We start from the raw sequence: 24,442 nt of genomic DNA on the forward strand, positions 1-24,442 counted from the left end.
CTCCTCGTACCTCAGAGACAGAGGGAGGTATGAAAACTAAACTACCTTCTCCTCATACCTCAGGGACAGAGGGAGGTATGAAAACTAAACTGCCTCCTCCTCGTACCTCAGAGACAGAGGGAGGTAAGAAAACTAAACTGCCTCCTCCTCGTACCTCAGAGACAGAGGGAGGTATGAAAACTAAACTGCCTCCTCCTCGTACCTCAGGGACAGAGGGAGGTATGAAAACTAAACTGCCTCCTCCTCGTACCTCAGAGACAGAGGGAGGTATGAAAACTAAACTGCTTCCACCTTGTACCTCAGTAACAGAGGGAGGTATGAAAACTAAACTGCCTCCTCCTCGTACCTCAGAGACAGAGGTAGGTATGAAAACTAAACTGCCTCCTCCTCTTACCTCTGGGACAGAGGGAGGTATGAAAACTAAACTACCTTCTCGTACCTCAGAGACAGAGGGAGGTATGAAAACTAAACTACCTTCTCCTCATACCTCAGGGACAGAGGGAGGTATGAAAACTAAACTGCCTCCTCCTCGTACCTCAGAGACAGAGGGAGGTAAGAAAACTAAACAGCCTCTTCGTACCTCTGGGACAGAGGAAGGTATGAAAACTAAACTGCCTCCTCCTCGTACCTCAGAGACAGAGGGAGGTATGAAAACTAAACTGCCTCCTCCTCGTACCTCAGGGACAGAGGGAGGTATGAAAACTAAACTGCCTCCTCCTCGTACCTCAGAGACAGAGGGAGGTATGAAAACTAAACTGCTTCCACCTTGTACCTCAGTAACAGAGGGAGGTATGAAAACTAAACAGCCTCTTCGTACCTCAGGGACAGATGGCGGTATGAAAACTAAACTGCCTCCTCCTCGTACCTCAGAGACAGAGGGAGGTATGAAAACTGACCTGCCTCCTCCTCTTACCTCAGAGACAGAGGGAGGTATGAAAACTAAACAGCCTCTTCGTACCTCTGGGACAGAGGGAGGTATGAAAACTAAACAGCCTCCTCGAACCTCAGAGACAGGGGGAGGTATGAAAACTAAACTACCTTCTCCTCGTACCTCAGGGACAGAGGGAGGTATGAAAACTAAACTGCCTCCTCCTCGTACCTCAGAGACAGAGGGAGGTATGAAAACTAAACAGCCTCTTCGTACCTCTGGGACAGAGGGAGGTATGAAAACTAAACAGCCTCCTCGTACCTCAGAGACAGAGGGAGGTATGAAAACTAAACTACCTTCTCCTCGTACCTCAGGGACAGAGGGAGGTATGAAAACTAAACTGCCTCCTCCTCGTACCTCAGAGACAGAGGGAGGTAAGAAAACTAAACAGCCTCTTCGTACCTCTGGGACAGAGGAAGGTATGAAAACTAAACTGCCTCCTCCTCGTACCTCAGAGACAGAGGGAGGTATGAAAACTAAACTGCCTCCTCCTCGTACCTTAGAGACAGAGGGAGGTATGAAAACTAAACTGCCTCCTCCTCGTACCTCAGAGACAGAGGGAGGTATGAAAACTAAACTGCCTCCTCCTCGTACCTCAGGGACAGAGGGAGGTATGAAAACTAAACTGCCTCCTCCTCGTACCTCAGAGACAGAGGGAGGTATGAAAACTAAACTGCTTACACCTTGTACCTCAGTAACAGAGGGAGGTATGAAAACTAAACAGCCTCTTCGTACCTCAGGGACAGAGGGAGGTATGAAAACTAAACTGCCTCCTCCTCGTACCTCAGAGACAGAGGGAGGTATGAAAACTAAACTGCCTCCTCCTCGTACCTCAGGGACAGAGGGAGGTATGAAAACTAAACTGCCTCCTCCTCGTACCTCAGAGACAGAGGGAGGTATGAAAACTAAACTGCTTCCACCTTGTACCTCAGTAACAGAGGGAGGTATGAAAACTAAACAGCCTCTTCGTACCTCAGGGACAGAGGGCGGTATGAAAACTAAACTGCCTCCTCCTCGTACCTCAGAGACAGAGGTAGGTATGAAAACTAAACTGCCTCCTCCTCTTACCTCTGGGACAGAGGGAGGTATGAAAACTAAACTACCTTCTCGTACCTCAGAGACAGAGGGAGGTATGAAAACTAACCTACCTTCTCCTCATACCTCAGGGACAGAGGGAGGTATGAAAACTAAACTGCCTCCTCCTCGTACCTCAGAGACAGAGGGAGGTAAGAAAACTAAACAGCCTCTTCGTACCTCTGGGACAGAGGAAGGTATGAAAACTAAACTGCCTCCTCCTCGTACCTCAGAGACAGAGGGAGGTATGAAAACTAAACTGCCTCCTCCTCGTACCTCAGGGACAGAGGGAGGTATGAAAACTAAACTGCCTCCTCCTCGTACCTCAGAGACAGAGGGAGGTATGAAAACTAAACTGCTTCCACCTTGTACCTCAGTAACAGAGGGAGGTATGAAAACTAAACAGCCTCTTCGTACCTCAGGGACAGATGGCGGTATGAAAACTAAACTGCCTCCTCCTCGTACCTCAGAGACAGAGGGAGGTATGAAAACTGAACTGCCTCCTCCTCTTACCTCAGAGACAGAGGGAGGTATGAAAACTAAACAGCCTCTTCGTACCTCTGGGACAGAGGGAGGTATGAAAACTAAACAGCCTCCTCGAACCTCAGAGACAGGGGAGGTATGAAAACTAAACTACCTTCTCCTCGTACCTCAGGGACAGAGGGAGGTATGAAAACTAAACTGCCTCCTCCTCGTACCTCAGAGACAGAGGGAGGTATGAAAACTAAACAGCCTCTTCGTACCTCTGGGACAGAGGGAGGTATGAAAACTAAACAGCCTCCTCGTACCTCAGAGACAGAGGGAGGTATGAAAACTAAACTACCTTCTCCTCGTACCTCAGGGACAGAGGGAGGTATGAAAACTAAACTGCCTCCTCCTCGTACCTCAGAGACAGAGGGAGGTAAGAAAACTAAACAGCCTCTTCGTACCTCTGGGACAGAGGAAGGTATGAAAACTAAACTGCCTCCTCCTCGTACCTCAGAGACAGAGGGAGGTATGAAAACCAAACTGCCTCCTCCTCGTACCTTAGAGACAGAGGGAGGTATGAAAACTAAACTGCCTCCTCCTCGTACCTCAGAGACAGAGGGAGGTATGAAAACTAAACTGCCTCCTCCTCGTACCTCAGGGACAGAGGGAGGTATGAAAACTAAACTGCCTCCTCCTCGTACCTCAGAGACAGAGGGAGGTATGAAAACTAAACTGCTTACACCTTGTACCTCAGTAACAGAGGGAGGTATGAAAACTAAACAGCCTCTTCGTACCTCAGGGACAGAGGGAGGTATGAAAACTAAACTGCCTCCTCCTCGTACCTCAGAGACAGAGGGAGGTATGAAAACTAAACTGCCTCCTCCTCTTACCTCAGAGACAGAGGGAGGTATGAAAACTAAACAGCCTCTTCGTACCTCTGGGACAGAGGGAGGTATGAAAACTGAACAGCCTCCTCGTACCTCAGAGACAGAGGGAGGTATGAAAACTAAACTACCTTCTCCTCATACCTCAGGGACAGAGGGAGGTATGAAAACTAAACTGCCTCCTCCTCGTACCTCAGAGACAGAGGGAGGTAAGAAAATTAAACTGCCTCCTCCTCGTACCTCAGAGACAGAGGGAGGTATGAAAACTAAACTGCCTCCTCCTCGTACCTCAGGGACAGAGGGAGGTATGAAAACTAAACTGCCTCCTCCTCGTACCTCAGAGACAGAGGGAGGTATGAAAACTAAACTGCTTCCACCTTGTACCTCAGTAACAGAGGGAGGTATGAAAACTAAACAGCCTCTTCGTACCTCAGGGACAGAGGGCGGTATGAAAACTAAACTGCCTCCTCCTCGTACCTCAGAGACAGAGGTAGGTATGAAAACTAAACTGCCTCCTCCTCTTACCTCTGGGACAGAGGGAGGTATGAAAACTAAACAGCCTCCTCGTACCTCAGAGACAGAGGGAGGTATGAAAACTAAACTACCTTCTCCTCGTACCTCTGGGACAGAGGAAGGTATGAAAACTAAACTGCCTCCTCCTCGTACCTCAGAGACAGAGGGAGGTATGAAAACTAAACTGCCTCCTCCTCGTACCTCAGAGACAGAGGGAGGTATGAAAACTAAACTGCCTCCTCCTCGTACCTCAGAGACAGAGGGAGGTATGAAAACTAAACTGCCTCCTCCTCGTACCTCAGAGACAGAGGGAGGTATGAAAACTAAACTGCTTCCACCTTGTACCTCAGTAACAGAGGGAGGTATGAAAACTAAACAGCCTCTTCGTACCTCAGGGACAGATGGCGGTATGAAAACTAAACTGCCTCCTCCTCGTACCTCAGAGACAGAGGGAGGTATGAAAACTGAACTGCCTCCTCCTCTTACCTCAGAGACAGAGGGAGGTATGAAAACTAAACAGCCTCTTCGTACCTCTGGGACAGAGGGAGGTATGAAAACTAAACAGCCTCCTCGAACCTCAGAGACAGGGGGAGGTATGAAAACTAAACTACCTTCTCCTCGTACCTCAGGGACAGAGGGAGGTATGAAAACTAAACTGCCTCCTCCTCGTACCTCAGAGACAGAGGGAGGTAAGAAAACTAAACAGCCTCTTCGTACCTCTGGGACAGAAGGAGGTATGAAAACTAAACTGCCTCCTCCTCGTACCTCAGAGACAGAGGGAGGTATGAAAACTAAACTGCCTTCTCCTCATACCTCAGGGACAGAGGGAGGTATGAAAACTAAACTGCCTTCTCCTCATACCTCAGGGACAGAGGGAGGTATGAAAACTAAACTGCCTCCTCGTACCTCAGGGACAGAGGGAGGTATGAAAACTAAACTGCCTCCCTCCCGTACCTCCTCAGATCAAATTGAATTAAGAGCCTATGTGAGTCAGCTTCTTCTGCCAGTGCTTTTAGGAAAACACACACACGCACAAACGTCATTATTACCCTGAAGCTTTGTTTTGAATTCAATGTTTCATTTCTCCAATGAGGAAACACATTAACCTCTCAATGTGCAAAATGTCTTTATGAATGCTAATTATGTCTTTCTGGGCGATGTGTTTTATGTGGGCCATCGCTTATTATTCCAACTCCACATGACTGTGAAGAGGTGTGTATTATTTGAGCTGTTCCCTGAAGACTTGTTGGGTGTAATAGACTGGTATGACAGCTGCTCCGTTCTCTACTCTATAGGGAGCAGAGCCTCCAGGCATGCTAGCTTAACTTCACTGTCAGTCAGGTGCTATGGGCTGCTGAAGGAAGTCATTAATTGTAGTTGATTTTCAGTGTGTGTTCCTTTAAATGTCTTGGGTCTTGGGTCTTGTTTTGAGTGCACACATTTCGCTCTAGGTCCGTACTGTTTCCTGCACCGAGACACATACATAGGAATAGACAGTTCCAGGAATGCAAGGCTTGTTAGACGACACACACACACACACACACCATGCTGGACTCTTTTGGCTCTAAGGCACGGAGTGACAGGGACACACACACACAGGCGACGTGCAGTGTGCCAACACAGCGCTAACAGGCATGCTGCCCTAATTACAAAAAGGCATCCTGGGAACTTACGGATGCGCCTAAAGACGAGAGGACAGAGAAAAGAGAGATCCTCATTTCAGATATAGAGGGGAGGAATTCTAGAGTTAAACGAGTTGATCCGCGACTGTAATCGGTTCCTCTGGGATTGATCAGAGAATTGTCTGGTTAATCCCATAAACGACGCGGGTGGACTTTGCCTCTCTCCCTCCTTTTCCCTTCGTCCGTCCCTCTCTTTCCTCTATCCGTCCCTCTCTGTCCTCTCGTCTCTCTCTCCTGTCGGAGCGGGAGCAGGAGTCAGAGTACGTCCTTCTCTCCAGCTGCTAGGGAGGCTGTGTTCTTTGGCAAGGTAGTTCGGCTGTCACCCCTCTCCACCCCCTCTGGAGCCATGTGGCACCCTATGGCATCAGCCTCATCTGGAAGCCCCATAAGTGAACTGGGTTATATGCACTGTGAGTACCTTAGGACTGGGACAGAAGGGAGCTGGGTTATATGCACTGTGAGTACCTTAGGACTGGGACAGAAGGGAGCTGGCTTATATGCACTGTGAGTACCTTAGGACTGGGACAGAAGGGAGCTGGGTTATATGCAGAGTGAGTACCTTAGGACTGGGACAGAAGGGAGCTGGGTTATATGCACGGTGAGTACCGCAGGACTGGGACAGAAGGGAGCTGGGTTACATGCACTGTGAGTACCTTAGGACTGGGACAGAAGGGAGCTGGGTTATATGCACTGTGAGTACCTTAGGACTGGGACAGAAGGGAGCTGGGTTATATGCACTGTGAGTACCTTAGGACTGGGACAGAAGGGAGCTGGGTTATATGCACTGTGAGTACCTTAGGACTGGGACAGAAGGGAGCTGGTTATATGCACTGTGAGTACCTTAGGACTGGGACAGAAGGGAGCTGGGTTATATGCACTGTGAGTACCTTAGGACTGGGACAGAAGGGTGCTGGGTTATATGCACTGTGAGTACCTTAGGACTGAGACAGAAGGGTGCTGGGTTATATGCACTGTGAGTACCTTAGGACTGTGACAGAAGGGAGCTGGGTTATATGCAGAGTGAGTACCTTAGGACTGGGACAGAAGGGAGCTGGGTTATATGCAGAGTGAGTACCTTAGGACTGGGACAGAAGGGAGCTGGATTATATGCACTGTGAGTACCTTAGGACTGGGACAGAAGGGAGCTGGGTTATATGCACGGTGAGTACCGCAGGACTGGGACAGAAGGGAGCTGGGTTACATGCACTGTGAGTACCTTAGGACTGGGACAGAAGGGAGCTGGGTTATATGCACTGTGAGTACCTTAGGACTGGGACAGAAGGGAGCTGGGTTATATGCACTGTGAGTACCTTAGGACTGGGACAGAAGGGAGCTGGGTTATATGCACTGTGAGTACCTTAGGACTGGGACAGAAGGGAGCTGGGTTATATGCACTGTGAGTACCTTAGGACTGGGACAGAAGGGAGCTGGGTTATATGCACTGTGAGTATTTTAGGACTGGGACAGAAGGGAGCTGGGTTATATGCACTGTGAGTACCGCAGGACTGTGACAGAAGGGAGCTGGGTTATATGCACTGTGAGTACCTTAGGACTGGGACAGAAGGGAGCTGGGTTATATGCACGGTGAGTACCTTAGGACTGGGACAGAAGGGTGCTGGGTTATATGCACTGTGAGTACCTTAGGACTGGGACAGAAGGGAGCTGGGTTATATGCACTGTGAGTACCTTAGGACTGGGACAGAAGGGAGCTGGGTTATATGCACTGTGAGTACCTTAGGACTGGGACAGAAGGGTGCTGGGTTATATGCACTGTGAGTACCTTAGGACTGGGACAGAAGGGTGCTGGGTTATATGCACTGTGAGTACCTTTGGACTGGGACAGAAGGGTGCTGGGTTATATGCACTGTGAGTACCTTAGGACTGGGACAGAAGTGAGCTGGGTTATATGCACTGTGAGTACCTTAGGACTGGGACAGAAGGGAGCTGGGTTATATGCACTGTGAGTACCGCAGGACTGGGACAGAAGGGAGCTGGGTTATATGAACTGTGAGTACCTTAGGACTGGGACAGAAGGGAGCTGGGTTATATGCACTGTGAGTACCTTAGGACTGGGACAGAAGGGAGCTGGGTTATATGCACTGTGAGTACCTTAGGACTGGGAAAGAAGGGAGCTGGGTTATATGCAGAGTGAGTACCTTAGGACTGGGACAGAAGGGAGCTGGGTTATATGCAGAGTGAGTACCTTAGGACTGGGACAGAAGGGAGCTGGATTATATGCACTGTGAGTATTTTAGGACTGGGACAGAAGGGAGCTGGGTTATATGCACTGTGAGTACCGCAGGACTGTGACAGAAGGGAGCTGGGTTATATGCAGAGTGAGTACCTTAGGACTGGGACAGAAGGGTGCTGGGTTATATGCACTGTGAGTATTTTAGGACTGGGACAGAAGGGAGCTGGGTTATATGCACTGTGAGTACCGCAGGACTGTGACAGAAGGGAGCTGGGTTATATGCAGAGTGAGTACCTTAGGACTGGGACAGAAGGGAGCTGGGTTATATGCAGAGTGAGTACCTTAGGACTGGGACAGAAGGGAGCTGGATTATATGCACTGTGAGTACCTTAGGACTGGGACAGAAGGGAGCTGGGTTATATGCACGGTGAGTACCTTAGGACTGGGACAGAAGGGAGCTGGGTTATATGCATGGTGAGTACCTTAGGACTGGGACAGAAGGGTGCTGGGTTATATGCACTGTGAGTACCTTAGGACTGGGACAGAAGGGTGCTGGGTTATATGCACTGTGAGTACCTTAGGACTGGGACAGAAGGGTGCTGGGTTATATGCACTGTGAGTACCTTAGGACTGGGACAGAAGGGAGCTGGGTTATATGCACTGTGAGTACCTTTGGACTGGGACAGAAGGGAGCTGGGTTATATGCACTGTGAGTACCGCAGGACTGGGACAGAAGGGAGCTGGGTTATATGCACTGTGAGTACCTTAGGACTGGGACAGAAGGGAGCCGGGTTATATGCACTGTGAGTACCTTAGGACTGGGACAGAAGGGAGCTGGGTTATATGCACTGTGAGTACCTTAGGACTGGGACAGAAGGGTGCTGGGTTATATGCACTGTGAGTACCTTAGGACTGGGACAGAAGGGTGCTGGGTTATATGCACTGTGAGTACCTTAGGACTGGGACAGAAGTGAGCTGGGTTATATGCACTGTGAGTACCTTAGGACTGGGACAGAAGGGAACTGGGTTATATGCACTGTGAGTACCGCAGGACTGGGACAGAAGGGAGCTGGGTTATATGCACTGTGAGTACCTTAGGACTGGGACAGAAGGGAGCTGGGTTATATGCACTGTGAGTACCTTAGGACTGGGACAGAAGGGAGCTGGGTTATATGCACTGTGAGTACCTTAGGACTGGGACAGAAGGGAGCTGGGTTATATGCACTGTGAGTATTTTAGGACTGAGACAGAAGGGAGCTGGGTTATATGCACTGTGAGTACCGCAGGACTGTGACAGAAGGGAGCTGGGTTATATGCAGAGTGAGTACCTTAGGACTGGGACAGAAGGGAGCTGGGTTATATGCAGAGTGAGTACCTTAGGACTGGGACAGAAGGGAGCTGGATTATATGCACTGTGAGTACCTTAGGACTGGGACAGAAGGGAGCTGGGTTATATGCACGGTGAGTACCTTAGGACTGGGACAGAAGGGAGCTGGGTTATATGCACGGTGAGTACCTTAGGACTGGGACAGAAGGGTGCTGGGTTATATGCACTGTGAGTACCTTAGGACTGGGACAGAAGGGTGCTGGGTTATATGCACTGTGAGTACCTTAGGACTGGGACAGAAGGGTGCTGGGTTATATGCACTGTGAGTACCTTAGGACTGGGACAGAAGGGAGCTGGGTTATATGCACTGTGAGTACCTTTGGACTGGGACAGAAGGGAGCTGGGTTATATGCACTGTGAGTACCGCAGGACTGGGACAGAAGGGAGCTGGGTTATATGCACTGTGAGTACCTTAGGACTGGGACAGAAGGGAGCCGGGTTATATGCACTGTGAGTACCTTAGGACTGGGACAGAAGGGAGCTGGGTTATATGCACTGTGAGTACCTTAGGACTGGGACAGAAGGGAGCTGGGTTATATGCACTGTGAGTATTTTAGGACTGGGACAGAAGGGAGCTGGTTTACATGCACTGTGAGTACCGCAGGACTGTGACAGAAGGGAGCTGGGTTATATGCAGAGTGAGTACCTTAGGACTGGGACAGAAGGGAGCTGGGTTATATGCAGAGTGAGTACCTTAGGACTGGGACAGAAGGGAGCTGGATTATATGCACTGTGAGTACCTTAGGACTGGGACAGAAGGGAGCTGGGTTATATGCACGGTGAGTACCGCAGGACTGGGACAGAAAGGAGCTGGGTTATATGCACTGTGAGTACCTTAGGACTGGGACAGAAGGGTGCTGGGTTATATGCCCTGTGAGTACCTTAGGACGGGGACAGAAGGGAGCTGGGTTATATGCACAGCGAGTACCTTAGGACTGGGACAGAAGGGAGCTGGGTTATATACACTGTGAGTACCTTAGGACTGGGACAGAAGGGTGCTGGGTTATATGCACTGTGAGTACCTTAGGACTGGGACAGAAGGGAGCTGGGTTATATGCACTGTGAATACTGCAGGATTGGAACAGAAGGGAGCTGGGTTATATGCACTGTTAGTACCACAGGACTGGGACAGAAGGGAGCTGGGTTATATGCACAGTGAGTACCGCAGGACTGAGACAGAAGGGAGCTGGGTTATATGCACTGTGAGTACCTTAGGAATGGGACAGAAGGGAGCTGGGTTATATGCACTGTGAGTACCGCAGGACTGGGACAGAAGGGAGCTGGGTTATATGCACTGTGAGTACCGCAGGACTGGGACAGAAGGGAGCTGGATTATATGCACTGTGAGTACCTTAGGACTGGGACAGAAGGGAGCTGGGTTATATGCACTGTGAATACTGCAGGATTGGGACAGAAGGGAGCTGGGTTATATGCACTGTTAGTACCTTAGGACTTGGACAGAAGGGAGCTGGGTTATATGCACTGTGAGTACCTTAGGACTGGGACAGAAGGGTGCTGGGTTATATGCACTGTGAGTACCTTAGGACTGGGACAGAAGGGAGCTGGGTTATATGCACTGTGAGTACCTTAGGACTGGGACAGACGGGAGCTGGGTTATATACACTGTGAGTACCGCAGGACTGGGACAGAAGGGAGCTGGGTTATATGCACGGTGAGTACCTTAGGACTGGGACAGAAGGGAGCTGGGTTATATGCACTGTGAATACCACAGGACTGGGACAGAAGGGAGCTGGGTTATATGCACTGTGAGTACCTTAGGACTGGGACAGAAGGGTGCTGGGTTATATGCACTGTGAGTACCTTAGGACTGGGACAGAAGGGAGCTGGGTTATATGCACAGTGAGTACCTTAGGACTGGGACAGAAGGGAGCTGGGTTATATACACTGTGAGTACCTTAGGACTGGGACAGAAGGGTGCTGGGTTATATGCACTGTGAGTACCTTAGGACTGGGACAGAAGGGAGCTGGGTTATATGCACTGTGAATACTGCAGGATTGGAACAGAAGGGAGCTGGGTTATATGCACTGTTAGTACCACAGGACTGGGACAGAAGGGAGCTGGGTTATATGCACAGTGAGTACCGCAGGACTGAGACAGAAGGGAGCTGGGTTATATGCACTGTGAGTACCTTAGGAATGGGACAGAAGGGAGCTGGGTTATATGCACTGTGAGTACCGCAGGACTGGGACAGAAGTGAGCTGGGTTATATGCACTGTGAGTACCGCAGGACTGGGACAGAAGGGAGCTGGGTTATATGCACTGTGAGTACCTTAGACTGGGACAGAAGGGAGCTGGGTTATATGCACTGTGAATACTGCAGGATTGGGACAGAAGGGAGCTGGGTTATATGCACTGTTAGTACCTTAGGACTGGGAAAGAAGGGAGCTGGGTTATATGCACTGCGAGTACCTTAGGACTGGGACAGAAGGGTGCTGGGTTATATGCACTGTGAGTACCGCAGGACTGGGACAGAAGGGAGCTGGGTTATATGCACTGCGAGTACCTTAGGACTGGGACAGAAGGGAGCTGGGTTATATGCACTGTGAGTACCGCAGGACTGGGACAGAAGGGAGCTGGGTTACATGCACTGTGAGTACCGCAGGACTGGTACAGAAGGGAGCTGGGTTATATGCACTGTGAGTACCTTAGGACTGGGACAGAAGAGTGCTGGGTTATATGCACTGTGAGTACCTTAGGACTTGGACAGAAGGGAGCTGGGTTATATGCACTGTGAGTACCTTAGGACTGGGACAGAAGGGTGCTGGGTTATATGCACTGTGAGTACCTTAGGACTGGGACAGAAGGGAGCTGGGTTATATGCACTGTGAGTAACTTAGGACTGGGACAGAAGGGAGCTGGGTTATATGCACTGTGAGTACCTTTGGACTGGGACAGAAGGGAGCTGGGTTATATGCACTGTGAGTACCGCAGGACTGGGACAGAAGGGAGCTGGGTTACATGCACTGTGAGTACCGCAGGACTGGTACAGAAGGGAGCTGGGTTATATGCACTGTGAGTACCTTAGGACTGGGACAGAAGGGAGCTGGGTTATATGCACTGTGAATACTGCAGGATTGGAACAGAAGGGAGCTGGGTTATATGCACTGTTAGTACCACAGGACTGGGACAGAAGGGAGCTGGGTTATATGCACAGTGAGTACCGCAGGACTGAGACAGAAGGGAGCTGGGTTATATGCACTGTGAGTACCTTAGGAATGGGACAGAATGGAGCTGGGTTATATGCACTGTGAGTACCGCAGGACTGGGACAGAAGTGAGCTGGGTTATATGCACTGTGAGTACCGCAGGACTGGGACAGAAGGGAGCTGGATTATATGCACTGTGAGTACCTTAGGACTGGGACAGAAGGGAGCTGGGTTATATGCACTGTGAGTATTTTAGGACTGGGACAGAAGGTAGCTGGTTTACATGCACTGTGAGTACCGCAGGACTGTGACAGAAGGGAGCTGGGTTATATGCAGAGTGAGTACCTTAGGACTGGGACAGAAGGGAGCTGGGTTATATGCAGAGTGAGTACCTTAGGACTGGGACAGAAGGGAGCTGGATTATATGCACTGTGAGTACCTTAGGACTGGGACAGAAGGGAGCTGGGTTATATGCACGGTGAGTACCGCAGGACTGGGACAGAAGGGAGCTGGGTTATATGCACTGTGAGTACCTTAGGACTGGGACAGAAGGGTGCTGGGTTATATGCACTGTGAGTACCTTAGGACGGGGACAGAAGGGAGCTGGGTTATATGCACAGCGAGTACCTTAGGACTGGGACAGAAGGTAGCTGGGTTATATACACTGTGAGTACCTTAGGACTGGGACAGAAGGGTGCTGGGTTATATGCACTGTGAGTACCTTAGGACTGGGACAGAAGGGAGCTGGGTTATATGCACTGTGAATACTGCAGGATTGGAACAGAAGGGAGCTGGGTTATATGCACTGTTAGTACCACAGGACTGGGACAGAAGGGAGCTGGGTTATATGCACAGTGAGTACCGCAGGACTGAGACAGAAGGGAGCTGGGTTATATGCACTGTGAGTACCTTAGGAATGGGACAGAAGGGAGCTGGGTTATATGCACTGTGAGTACCGCAGGACTGGGACAGAAGTGAGCTGGGTTATATGCACTGTGAGTACCGCAGGACTGGGACAGAAGGATCTGGATTATATGCACTGTGAGTACCTTAGGACTGGGACAGAAGGGAGCTGGGTTATATGCACTGTGAATACTGCAGGATTGGGACAGAAGGGAGCTGGGTTATATGCACTGTTAGTACCTTAGGACTTGGACAGAAGGGAGCTGGGTTATATGCACTGTGAGTACCTTAGGACTGGGACAGAAGGGTGCTGGGTTATATGCACTGTGAGTACCTTAGGACTGGGACAGAAGGGAGCTGGGTTATATGCACTGTGAGTACCTTAGGACTGGGACAGACGGGAGCTGGGTTATATACACTGTGAGTACCGCAGGACTGGGACAGAAGGGAGCTGGGTTATATGCACGGTGAGTACCTTAGGACTGGGACAGAAGGGAGCTGGGTTATATGCACTGTGAATACCACAGGACTGGGACAGAAGGGAGCTGGGTTATATGCACTGTGAGTACCTTAGGACTGGGACAGAAGGGCGCTGGGTTATATGCACTGTGAGTACCTTAGGACTGGGACAGAAGGGTGCTGGGTTATATGCACTGTGAGTACCTTAGGACTGGGACAGAAGGGAGCTGGGTTATATGCACAGTGAGTACCTTAGGACTGGGACAGAAGGGAGCTGGGTTATATACACTGTGAGTACCTTAGGACTGGGACAGAAGGGTGCTGGGTTATATGCACTGTGAGTACCTTAGGACTGGGACAGAAGGGAGCTGGGTTATATGCACTGTGAATACTGCAGGATTGGAACAGAAGGGAGCTGGGTTATATGCACTGTTAGTACCACAGGACTGGGACAGAAGGGAGCTGGGTTATATGCACAGTGAGTACCGCAGGACTGAGACAGAAGGGAGCTGGGTTATATGCACTGTGAGTACCTTAGGAATGGGACAGAAGGGAGCTGGGTTATATGCACTGTGAGTACCGCAGGACTGGGACAGAAGTGAGCTGGGTTATATGCACTGTGAGTACCGCAGGACTGGGACAGAAGGGAGCTGGGTTATATGCACTGTGAGTACCTTAGACTGGGACAGAAGGGAGCTGGGTTATATGCACTGTGAATACTGCAGGATTGGGACAGAAGGGAGCTGGGTTATATGCACTGTTAGTACCTTAGGACTGGGAAAGAAGGGAGCTGGGTTATATGCACTGCGAGTACCTTAGGACTGGGACAGAAGGGAGCTGGGTTATATGCACAGTGAGTACCGCAGGACTGAGACAGAAGGGAGCTGGGTTATATGCACTGTGAGTACCTTAGGAATGGGACAGAAGGGAGCTGGGTTATATGCACTGTGAGTACCGCAGGACTGGGACAGAAGTGAGCTGGGTTATATGCACTGTGAGTACCGCAGGACTGGGACAGAAGGATCTGGATTATATGCACTGTGAGTACCTTAGGACTGGGACAGAAGGGAGCTGGGTTATATGCACTGTGAATACTGCAGGATTGGGACAGAAGGGAGCTGGGTTATATGCACTGTTAGTACCTTAGGACTTGGACAGAAGGGAGCTGGGTTATATGCACTGTGAGTACCTTAGGACTGGGACAGAAGGGTGCTGGGTTATATGCACTGTGAGTACCTTAGGACTGGGACAGAAGGGAGCTGGGTTATATGCACTGTGAGTACCTTAGGACTGGGACAGACGGGAGCTGGGTTATATACACTGTGAGTACCGCAGGACTGGGACAGAAGGGAGCTGGGTTATATGCACGGTGAGTACCTTAGGACTGGGACAGAAGGGAGCTGGGTTATATGCACTGTGAATACCACAGGACTGGGACAGAAGGGAGCTGGGTTATATGCACTGTGAGTACCTTAGGACTGGGACAGAAGGGCGCTGGGTTATATGCACTGTGAGTACCTTAGGACTGGGACAGAAGGGTGCTGGGTTATATGCACTGTGAGTACCTTAGGACTGGGACAGAAGGGAGCTGGGTTATATGCACAGTGAGTACCTTAGGACTGGGACAGAAGGGAGCTGGGTTATATACACTGTGAGTACCTTAGGACTGGGACAGAAGGGTGCTGGGTTATATGCACTGTGAGTACCTTAGGACTGGGACAGAAGGGAGCTGGGTTATATGCACTGTGAATACTGCAGGATTGGAACAGAAGGGAGCTGGGTTATATGCACTGTTAGTACCACAGGACTGGGACAGAAGGGAGCTGGGTTATATGCACAGTGAGTACCGCAGGACTGAGACAGAAGGGAGCTGGGTTATATGCACTGTGAGTACCTTAGGAATGGGACAGAAGGGAGCTGGGTTATATGCACTGTGAGTACCGCAGGACTGGGACAGAAGTGAGCTGGGTTATATGCACTGTGAGTACCGCAGGACTGGGACAGAAGGGAGCTGGGTTATATGCACTGTGAGTACCTTAGACTGGGACAGAAGGGAGCTGGGTTATATGCACTGTGAATACTGCAGGATTGGGACAGAAGGGAGCTGGGTTATATGCACTGTTAGTACCTTAGGACTGGGAAAGAAGGGAGCTGGGTTATATGCACTGCGAGTACCTTAGGACTGGGACAGAAGGGTGCTGGGTTATATGCACTGTGAGTACCGCAGGACTGGGACAGAAGGGAGCTGGGTTATATGCACTGCGAGTACCTTAGGACTGGGACAGAAGGGAGCTGGGTTATATGCACTGTGAGTACCGCAGGACTGGGACAGAAGGGAGCTGGGTTACATGCACTGTGAGTACCGCAGGACTGGTACAGAAGGGAGCTGGGTTATATGCACTGTGAGTACCTTAGGACTGGGACAGAAGAGTGCTGGGTTATATGCACTGTGAGTACCTTAGGACTTGGACAGAAGGGAGCTGGGTTATATGCACTGTGAGTACCTTAGGACTGGGACAGAAGGGTGCTGGGTTATATGCACTGTGAGTACCTTAGGACTGGGACAGAAGGGAGCTGGGTTATATGCACTGTGAGTAACTTAGGACTGGGACAGAAGGGAGCTGGGTTATATGCACTGTGAGTACCTTAGGACTGGGACAGAAGGGAGCTGGGTTATATGCACGGTCAGTACCGCAGGACTGGGACAGAAGGGAGCTGGGTTATATGCACGGTGAGTACCTTAGGACTGGGACAGAAGGGAGCTGGGTTATATGCACTGTGAGTACCACAGGACTGGGACAGAAGGGAGCTGGATTATATGCACTGTGAGTACCTTAGGACTGGGACAGAAGGGAGCTGGGTTATATGCACGGTGAGTACCTTAGGACTGGGACAGAAGGGAGCTGGGTTATATGCACGGTGAGTACCTTAGGACTGGGACAGAAGGGTGCTGGGTTATATGCACTGTGAGTACCTTAGGACTGGGACAGAAGGGTGCTGGGTTATATGCACTGTGAGTACCTTAGGACTGGGACAGAAGGGTGCTGGGTTATATGCACTGTGAGTACCTTAGGACTGGGACAGAAGGGAGCTGGGTTATATGCACTGTGAGTACCTTTGGACTGGGACAGAAGGGAGCTGGGTTATATGCACTGTGAGTACCGCAGGACTGGGACAGAAGGGAGCTGGGTTATATGCACTGTGAGTACCTTAGGACTGGGACAGAAGGGAGCCGGGTTATATGCACTGTGAGTACCTTAGGACTGGGACAGAAGGGAGCTGGGTTATATGCACTGTGAGTACCTTAGGACTGGGACAGAAGGGAGCTGGGTTATATGCACTGTGAGTATTTTAGGACTGGGACAGAAGGGAGCTGGTTTACATGCACTGTGAGTACCGCAGGACTGTGACAGAAGGGAGCTGGGTTATATGCAGAGTGAGTACCTTAGGACTGGGACAGAAGGGAGCTGGGTTATATGCAGAGTGAGTACCTTAGGACTGGGACAGAAGGGAGCTGGATTATATGCACTGTGAGTACCTTAGGACTGGGACAGAAGGGAGCTGGGTTATATGCACGGTGAGTACCGCAGGACTGGGACAGAAAGGAGCTGGGTTATATGCACTGTGAGTACCTTAGGACTGGGACAGAAGGGTGCTGGGTTATATGCACTGTGAGTACCTTAGGACGGGGACAGAAGGGAGCTGGGTTATATGCACAGCGAGTACCTTAGGACTGGGACAGAAGGGAGCTGGGTTATATACACTGTGAGTACCTTAGGACTGGGACAGAAGGGTGCTGGGTTATATGCACTGTGAGTACCTTAGGACTGGGACAGAAGGGAGCTGGGTTATATGCACTGTGAATACTGCAGGATTGGAACAGAAGGGAGCTGGGTTATATGCACTGTTAGTACCACAGGACTGGGACAGAAGGGAGCTGGGTTATATGCACAGTGAGTACCGCAGGACTGAGACAGAAGGGAGCTGGGTTATATGCACTGTGAGTACCTTAGGAATGGGACAGAAGGGAGCTGGGTTATATGCACTGTGAGTACCGCAGGACTGGGACAGAAGGGAGCTGGGTTATATGCACTGTGAGTACCGCAGGACTGGGACAGAAGGGAGCTGGATTATATGCACTGTGAGTACCTTAGGACTGGGACAGAAGGGAGCTGGGTTATATGCACTGTGAATACTGCAGGATTGGGACAGAAGGGAGCTGGGTTATATGCACTGTTAGTACCTTAGGACTTGGACAGAAGGGAGCTGGGTTATATGCACTGTGAGTACCTTAGGACTGGGACAGAAGGGTGCTGGGTTATATGCACTGTGAGTACCTTAGGACTGGGACAGAAGGGAGCTGGGTTATATGCACTGTGAGTACCTTAGGACTGGGACAGACGGGAGCTGGGTTATATACACTGTGAGTACCGCAGGACTGGGACAGAAGGGAGCTGGGTTATATGCACGGTGAGTACCTTAGGACTGGGACAGAAGGGAGCTGGGTTATATGCACTGTGAATACCACAGGACTGGGACAGAAGGGAGCTGGGTTATATGCACTGTGAGTACCTTAGGACTGGGACAGAAGGGTGCTGGGTTATATGCACTGTGAGTACCTTAGGACTGGGACAGAAGGGAGCTGGGTTATATGCACAGTGAGTACCTTAGGACTGGGACAGAAGGGAGCTGGGTTATATACACTGTGAGTACCTTAGGACTGGGACAGAAGGGTGCTGGGTTATATGCACTGTGAGTACCTTAGGACTGGGACAGAAGGGAGCTGGGTTATATGCACTGTGAATACTGCAGGATTGGAACAGAAGGGAGCTGGGTTATATGCACTGTTAGTACCACAGGACTGGGACAGAAGGGAGCTGGGTTATATGCACAGTGAGTACCGCAGGACTGAGACAGAAGGGAGCTGGGTTATATGCACTGTGAGTACCTTAGGAATGGGACAGAAGGGAGCTGGGTTATATGCACTGTGAGTACCGCAGGACTGGGACAGAAGTGAGCTGGGTTATATGCACTGTGAGTACCGCAGGACTGGGACAGAAGGGAGCTGGGTTATATGCACTGTGAGTACCTTAGACTGGGACAGAAGGGAGCTGGGTTATATGCACTGTGAATACTGCAGGATTGGGACAGAAGGGAGCTGGGTTATATGCACTGTTAGTACCTTAGGACTGGGAAAGAAGGGAGCTGGGTTATATGCACTGCGAGTACCTTAGGACTGGGACAGAAGGGTGCTGGGTTATATGCACTGTGAGTACCGCAGGACTGGGACAGAAGGGAGCTGGGTTATATGCACTGCGAGTACCTTAGGACTGGGACAGAAGGGAGCTGGGTTATATGCACTGTGAGTACCGCAGGACTGGGACAGAAGGGAGCTGGGTTACATGCACTGTGAGTACCGCAGGACTGGTACAGAAGGGAGCTGGGTTATATGCACTGTGAGTACCTTAGGACTGGGACAGAAGAGTGCTGGGTTATATGCACTGTGAGTACCTTAGGACTTGGACAGAAGGGAGCTGGGTTATATGCACTGTGAGTACCTTAGGACTGGGACAGAAGGGTGCTGGGTTATATGCACTGTGAGTACCTTAGGACTGGGACAGAAGGGAGCTGGGTTATATGCACTGTGAGTAACTTAGGACTGGGACAGAAGGGAGCTGGGTTATATGCACTGTGAGTACCTTTGGACTGGGACAGAAGGGAGCTGGGTTATATGCACTGTGAGTACCGCAGGACTGGGACAGAAGGGAGCTGGGTTACATGCACTGTGAGTACCGCAGGACTGGTACAGAAGGGAGCTGGGTTATATGCACTGTGAGTACCTTAGGACTGGGACAGAAGGGAGCTGGGTTATATGCACTGTGAATACTGCAGGATTGGAACAGAAGGGAGCTGGGTTATATGCACTGTTAGTACCACAGGACTGGGACAGAAGGGAGCTGGGTTATATGCACAGTGAGTACCGCAGGACTGAGACAGAAGGGAGCTGGGTTATATGCACTGTGAGTACCTTAGGAATGGGACAGAATGGAGCTGGGTTATATGCACTGTGAGTACCGCAGGACTGGGACAGAAGTGAGCTGGGTTATATGCACTGTGAGTACCGCAGGACTGGGACAGAAGGGAGCTGGATTATATGCACTGTGAGTACCTTAGGACTGGGACAGAAGGGAGCTGGGTTATATGCACTGTGAGTATTTTAGGACTGGGACAGAAGGTAGCTGGTTTACATGCACTGTGAGTACCGCAGGACTGTGACAGAAGGGAGCTGGGTTATATGCAGAGTGAGTACCTTAGGACTGGGACAGAAGGGAGCTGGGTTATATGCAGAGTGAGTACCTTAGGACTGGGACAGAAGGGAGCTGGATTATATGCACTGTGAGTACCTTAGGACTGGGACAGAAGGGAGCTGGGTTATATGCACGGTGAGTACCGCAGGACTGGGACAGAAGGGAGCTGGGTTATATGCACTGTGAGTACCTTAGGACTGGGACAGAAGGGTGCTGGGTTATATGCACTGTGAGTACCTTAGGACGGGGACAGAAGGGAGCTGGGTTATATGCACAGCGAGTACCTTAGGACTGGGACAGAAGGTAGCTGGGTTATATACACTGTGAGTACCTTAGGACTGGGACAGAAGGGTGCTGGGTTATATGCACTGTGAGTACCTTAGGACTGGGACAGAAGGGAGCTGGGTTATATGCACTGTGAATACTGCAGGATTGGAACAGAAGGGAGCTGGGTTATATGCACTGTTAGTACCACAGGACTGGGACAGAAGGGAGCTGGGTTATATGCACAGTGAGTACCGCAGGACTGAGACAGAAGGGAGCTGGGTTATATGCACTGTGAGTACCTTAGGAATGGGACAGAAGGGAGCTGGGTTATATGCACTGTGAGTACCGCAGGACTGGGACAGAAGTGAGCTGGGTTATATGCACTGTGAGTACCGCAGGACTGGGACAGAAGGATCTGGATTATATGCACTGTGAGTACCTTAGGACTGGGACAGAAGGGAGCTGGGTTATATGCACTGTGAATACTGCAGGATTGGGACAGAAGGGAGCTGGGTTATATGCACTGTTAGTACCTTAGGACTTGGACAGAAGGGAGCTGGGTTATATGCACTGTGAGTACCTTAGGACTGGGACAGAAGGGTGCTGGGTTATATGCACTGTGAGTACCTTAGGACTGGGACAGAAGGGAGCTGGGTTATATGCACTGTGAGTACCTTAGGACTGGGACAGACGGGAGCTGGGTTATATACACTGTGAGTACCGCAGGACTGGGACAGAAGGGAGCTGGGTTATATGCACGGTGAGTACCTTAGGACTGGGACAGAAGGGAGCTGGGTTATATGCACTGTGAATACCACAGGACTGGGACAGAAGGGAGCTGGGTTATATGCACTGTGAGTACCTTAGGACTGGGACAGAAGGGCGCTGGGTTATATGCACTGTGAGTACCTTAGGACTGGGACAGAAGGGTGCTGGGTTATATGCACTGTGAGTACCTTAGGACTGGGACAGAAGGGAGCTGGGTTATATGCACAGTGAGTACCTTAGGACTGGGACAGAAGGGAGCTGGGTTATATACACTGTGAGTACCTTAGGACTGGGACAGAAGGGTGCTGGGTTATATGCACTGTGAGTACCTTAGGACTGGGACAGAAGGGAGCTGGGTTATATGCACTGTGAATACTGCAGGATTGGAACAGAAGGGAGCTGGGTTATATGCACTGTTAGTACCACAGGACTGGGACAGAAGGGAGCTGGGTTATATGCACAGTGAGTACCGCAGGACTGAGACAGAAGGGAGCTGGGTTATATGCACTGTGAGTACCTTAGGAATGGGACAGAAGGGAGCTGGGTTATATGCACTGTGAGTACCGCAGGACTGGGACAGAAGTGAGCTGGGTTATATGCACTGTGAGTACCGCAGGACTGGGACAGAAGGGAGCTGGGTTATATGCACTGTGAGTACCTTAGACTGGGACAGAAGGGAGCTGGGTTATATGCACTGTGAATACTGCAGGATTGGGACAGAAGGGAGCTGGGTTATATGCACTGTTAGTACCTTAGGACTGGGAAAGAAGGGAGCTGGGTTATATGCACTGCGAGTACCTTAGGACTGGGACAGAAGGGTGCTGGGTTATATGCACTGTGAGTACCGCAGGACTGGGACAGAAGGGAGCTGGGTTATATGCACTGCGAGTACCTTAGGACTGGGACAGAAGGGAGCTGGGTTATATGCACTGTGAGTACCGCAGGACTGGGACAGAAGGGAGCTGGGTTACATGCACTGTGAGTACCGCAGGACTGGTACAGAAGGGAGCTGGGTTATATGCACTGTGAGTACCTTAGGACTGGGACAGAAGAGTGCTGGGTTATATGCACTGTGAGTACCTTAGGACTTGGACAGAAGGGAGCTGGGTTATATGCACTGTGAGTACCTTAGGACTGGGACAGAAGGGTGCTGGGTTATATGCACTGTGAGTACCTTAGGACTGGGACAGAAGGGAGCTGGGTTATATGCACTGTGAGTAACTTAGGACTGGGACAGAAGGGAGCTGGGTTATATGCACTGTGAGTACCTTAGGACTGGGACAGAAGGGAGCTGGGTTATATGCATGGTCAGTACCGCAGGACTGGGACAGAAGGGAGCTGGGTTATATGCACGGTGAGTACCTTAGGACTGGGACAGAAGGGAGCTGGGTTATATGCACTGTGAGTACCACAGGACTGGGACAGAAGGGAGCTGGATTATATGCACTGTGAGTACCTTAGGACTGGGACAGAAGGGAGCTGGGTTATATGCACGGTGAGTACCGCAGGACTGGGACAGAAGGGAGCTGGGTTATATGCACTGTGAGTACCTTAGGACTGGGACAGAAGGGTGCTGGGTTATATGCACTGTGAGTACCTTAGGACGGGGACAGAAGGGAGCTGGGTTATATGCACAGCGAGTACCTTAGGACTGGGACAGAAGGGAGCTGGGTTATATGCACTGTGAGTACCTTAGGAATGGGACAGAAGGGAGCTGGGTTATATGCACTGTGAGTACCGCAGGACTGGGACAGAAGTGAGCTGGGTTATATGCACTGTGAGTACCGCAGGACTGGGACAGAAGGGAGCTGGGTTATATGCACTGTGAGTACCTTAGACTGGGACAGAAGGGAGCTGGGTTATATGCACTGTGAATACTGCAGGATTGGGACAGAAGGGAGCTGGGTTATATGCACTGTTAGTACCTTAGGACTGGGAAAGAAGGGAGCTGGGTTATATGCACTGCGAGTACCTTAGGACTGGGACAGAAGGGTGCTGGGTTATATGCACTGTGAGTACCGCAGGACTGGGACAGAAGGGAGCTGGGTTATATGCACTGCGAGTACCTTAGGACTGGGACAGAAGGGAGCTGGGTTATATGCACTGTGAGTACCGCAGGACTGGGACAGAAGGGAGCTGGGTTACATGCACTGTGAGTACCGCAGGACTGGTACAGAAGGGAGCTGGGTTATATGCACTGTGAGTACCTTAGGACTGGGACAGAAGAGTGCTGGGTTATATGCACTGTGAGTACCTTAGGAACTGGACAGAAGGGAGCTGGGTTATATGCACTGTGAGTACCTTAGGACTGGGACAGAAGGGTGCTGTGTTATATGCACTGTGAGTACCTTAGGACTGGGACAGAAGGGAGCTGGGTTATATGCACTGTGAGTAACTTAGGACTGGGACAGAAGGGAGCTGTGTTATATGCACTGTGAGTACCTTAGGACTGGGACAGAAGGGAGCTGGGTTATATGCACGGTGAGTACCGCAGGACTGGGACAGAAGGGAGCTGGGTTATATGCACGGTGAGTACCTTAGGACTGGGACAGAAGGGAGCTGGGTTATATGCACTGTGAGTACCACAGGACTGGGACAGAAGGGAGCTGGATTATATGCACTGTGAGTACCTTAGGACTGGGACAGAAGGGAGCTGGGTTATATGCACGGTGAGTACCGCAGGACTGGGACAGAAGGGAGCTGGGTTATATGCACTGTGAGTACCTTAGGACTGGGACAGAAGGGTGCTGGGTTATATGCACTGTGAGTACCTTAGGACGGGGACAGAAGGGAGCTGGGTTATATGCACAGCGAGTACCTTAGGACTGGGACAGAAGGGAGCTGGGTTATATACACTGTGAGTACCTTAGGACTGGGACAGAAGGGTGCTGGGTTATATGCACTGTGAGTACCTTAGGACTGGGACAGAAGGGAGCTGGGTTATATGCACTGTGAATACTGCAGGATTGGAACAGAAGGGAGCTGGGTTATATGCACTGTTAGTACCACAGGACTGGGACAGAAGGGAGCTGGGTTATATGCACAGTGAGTACCGCAGGACTGAGACAGAAGGGAGCTGGGTTATATGCACTGTGAGTACCTTAGGAATGGGACAGAATGGAGCTGGGTTATATGCACTGTGAGTACCGCAGGACTGGGACAGAAGTGAGCTGGGTTATATGCACTGTGAGTACCGCAGGACTGGGACAGAAGGGAGCTGGATTATATGCACTGTGAGTACCTTAGGACTGGGACAGAAGGGAGCTGGGTTATATGCACTGTGAATACTGCAGGATTGGGACAGAAGGGAGCTGGGTTATATGCACTGTTAGTACCTTAGGACTGGGAAAGAAGGGAGCTGGGTTATATGCACTGCAAGTACCTTAGGACTGGGACAGAAGGGTGCTGGGTTATATGCACTGTGAGTACCGCAGGACTGGGAC

At 50.7% G+C, this 24,442-nt stretch overlaps 1 protein-coding gene across 3 annotated transcripts in view; it reads left to right on the top strand.

Moving 5' to 3' along the window:
• Positions 1-24,442, top strand: part of rxrgb (retinoid X receptor, gamma b) — a 125,280-nt gene that overhangs the window by 15,967 nt on the left and 84,871 nt on the right. The window contains exon 1 of one of the 3 annotated variants that reach the window (XM_064936143.1): positions 5,448-5,959. The exons of 1 other annotated variant lie outside the window; for it this stretch is intronic. In XM_064936143.1, coding sequence (XP_064792215.1) covers positions 5,896-5,959 — 64 coding nt within the window. In that variant the 5' untranslated portion in view covers positions 5,448-5,895. Of the gene's footprint in view, positions 1-5,447; positions 5,960-24,442 lie in introns of those variants that run through there. One more of the 3 variants, XM_064936144.1, reaches the window with a different exon arrangement.

This window comes from Oncorhynchus masou, chromosome 24, assembly GCF_036934945.1.
Source record: "Oncorhynchus masou masou isolate Uvic2021 chromosome 24, UVic_Omas_1.1, whole genome shotgun sequence".
NCBI lineage: Eukaryota > Metazoa > Chordata > Actinopteri > Salmoniformes > Salmonidae > Oncorhynchus > Oncorhynchus masou.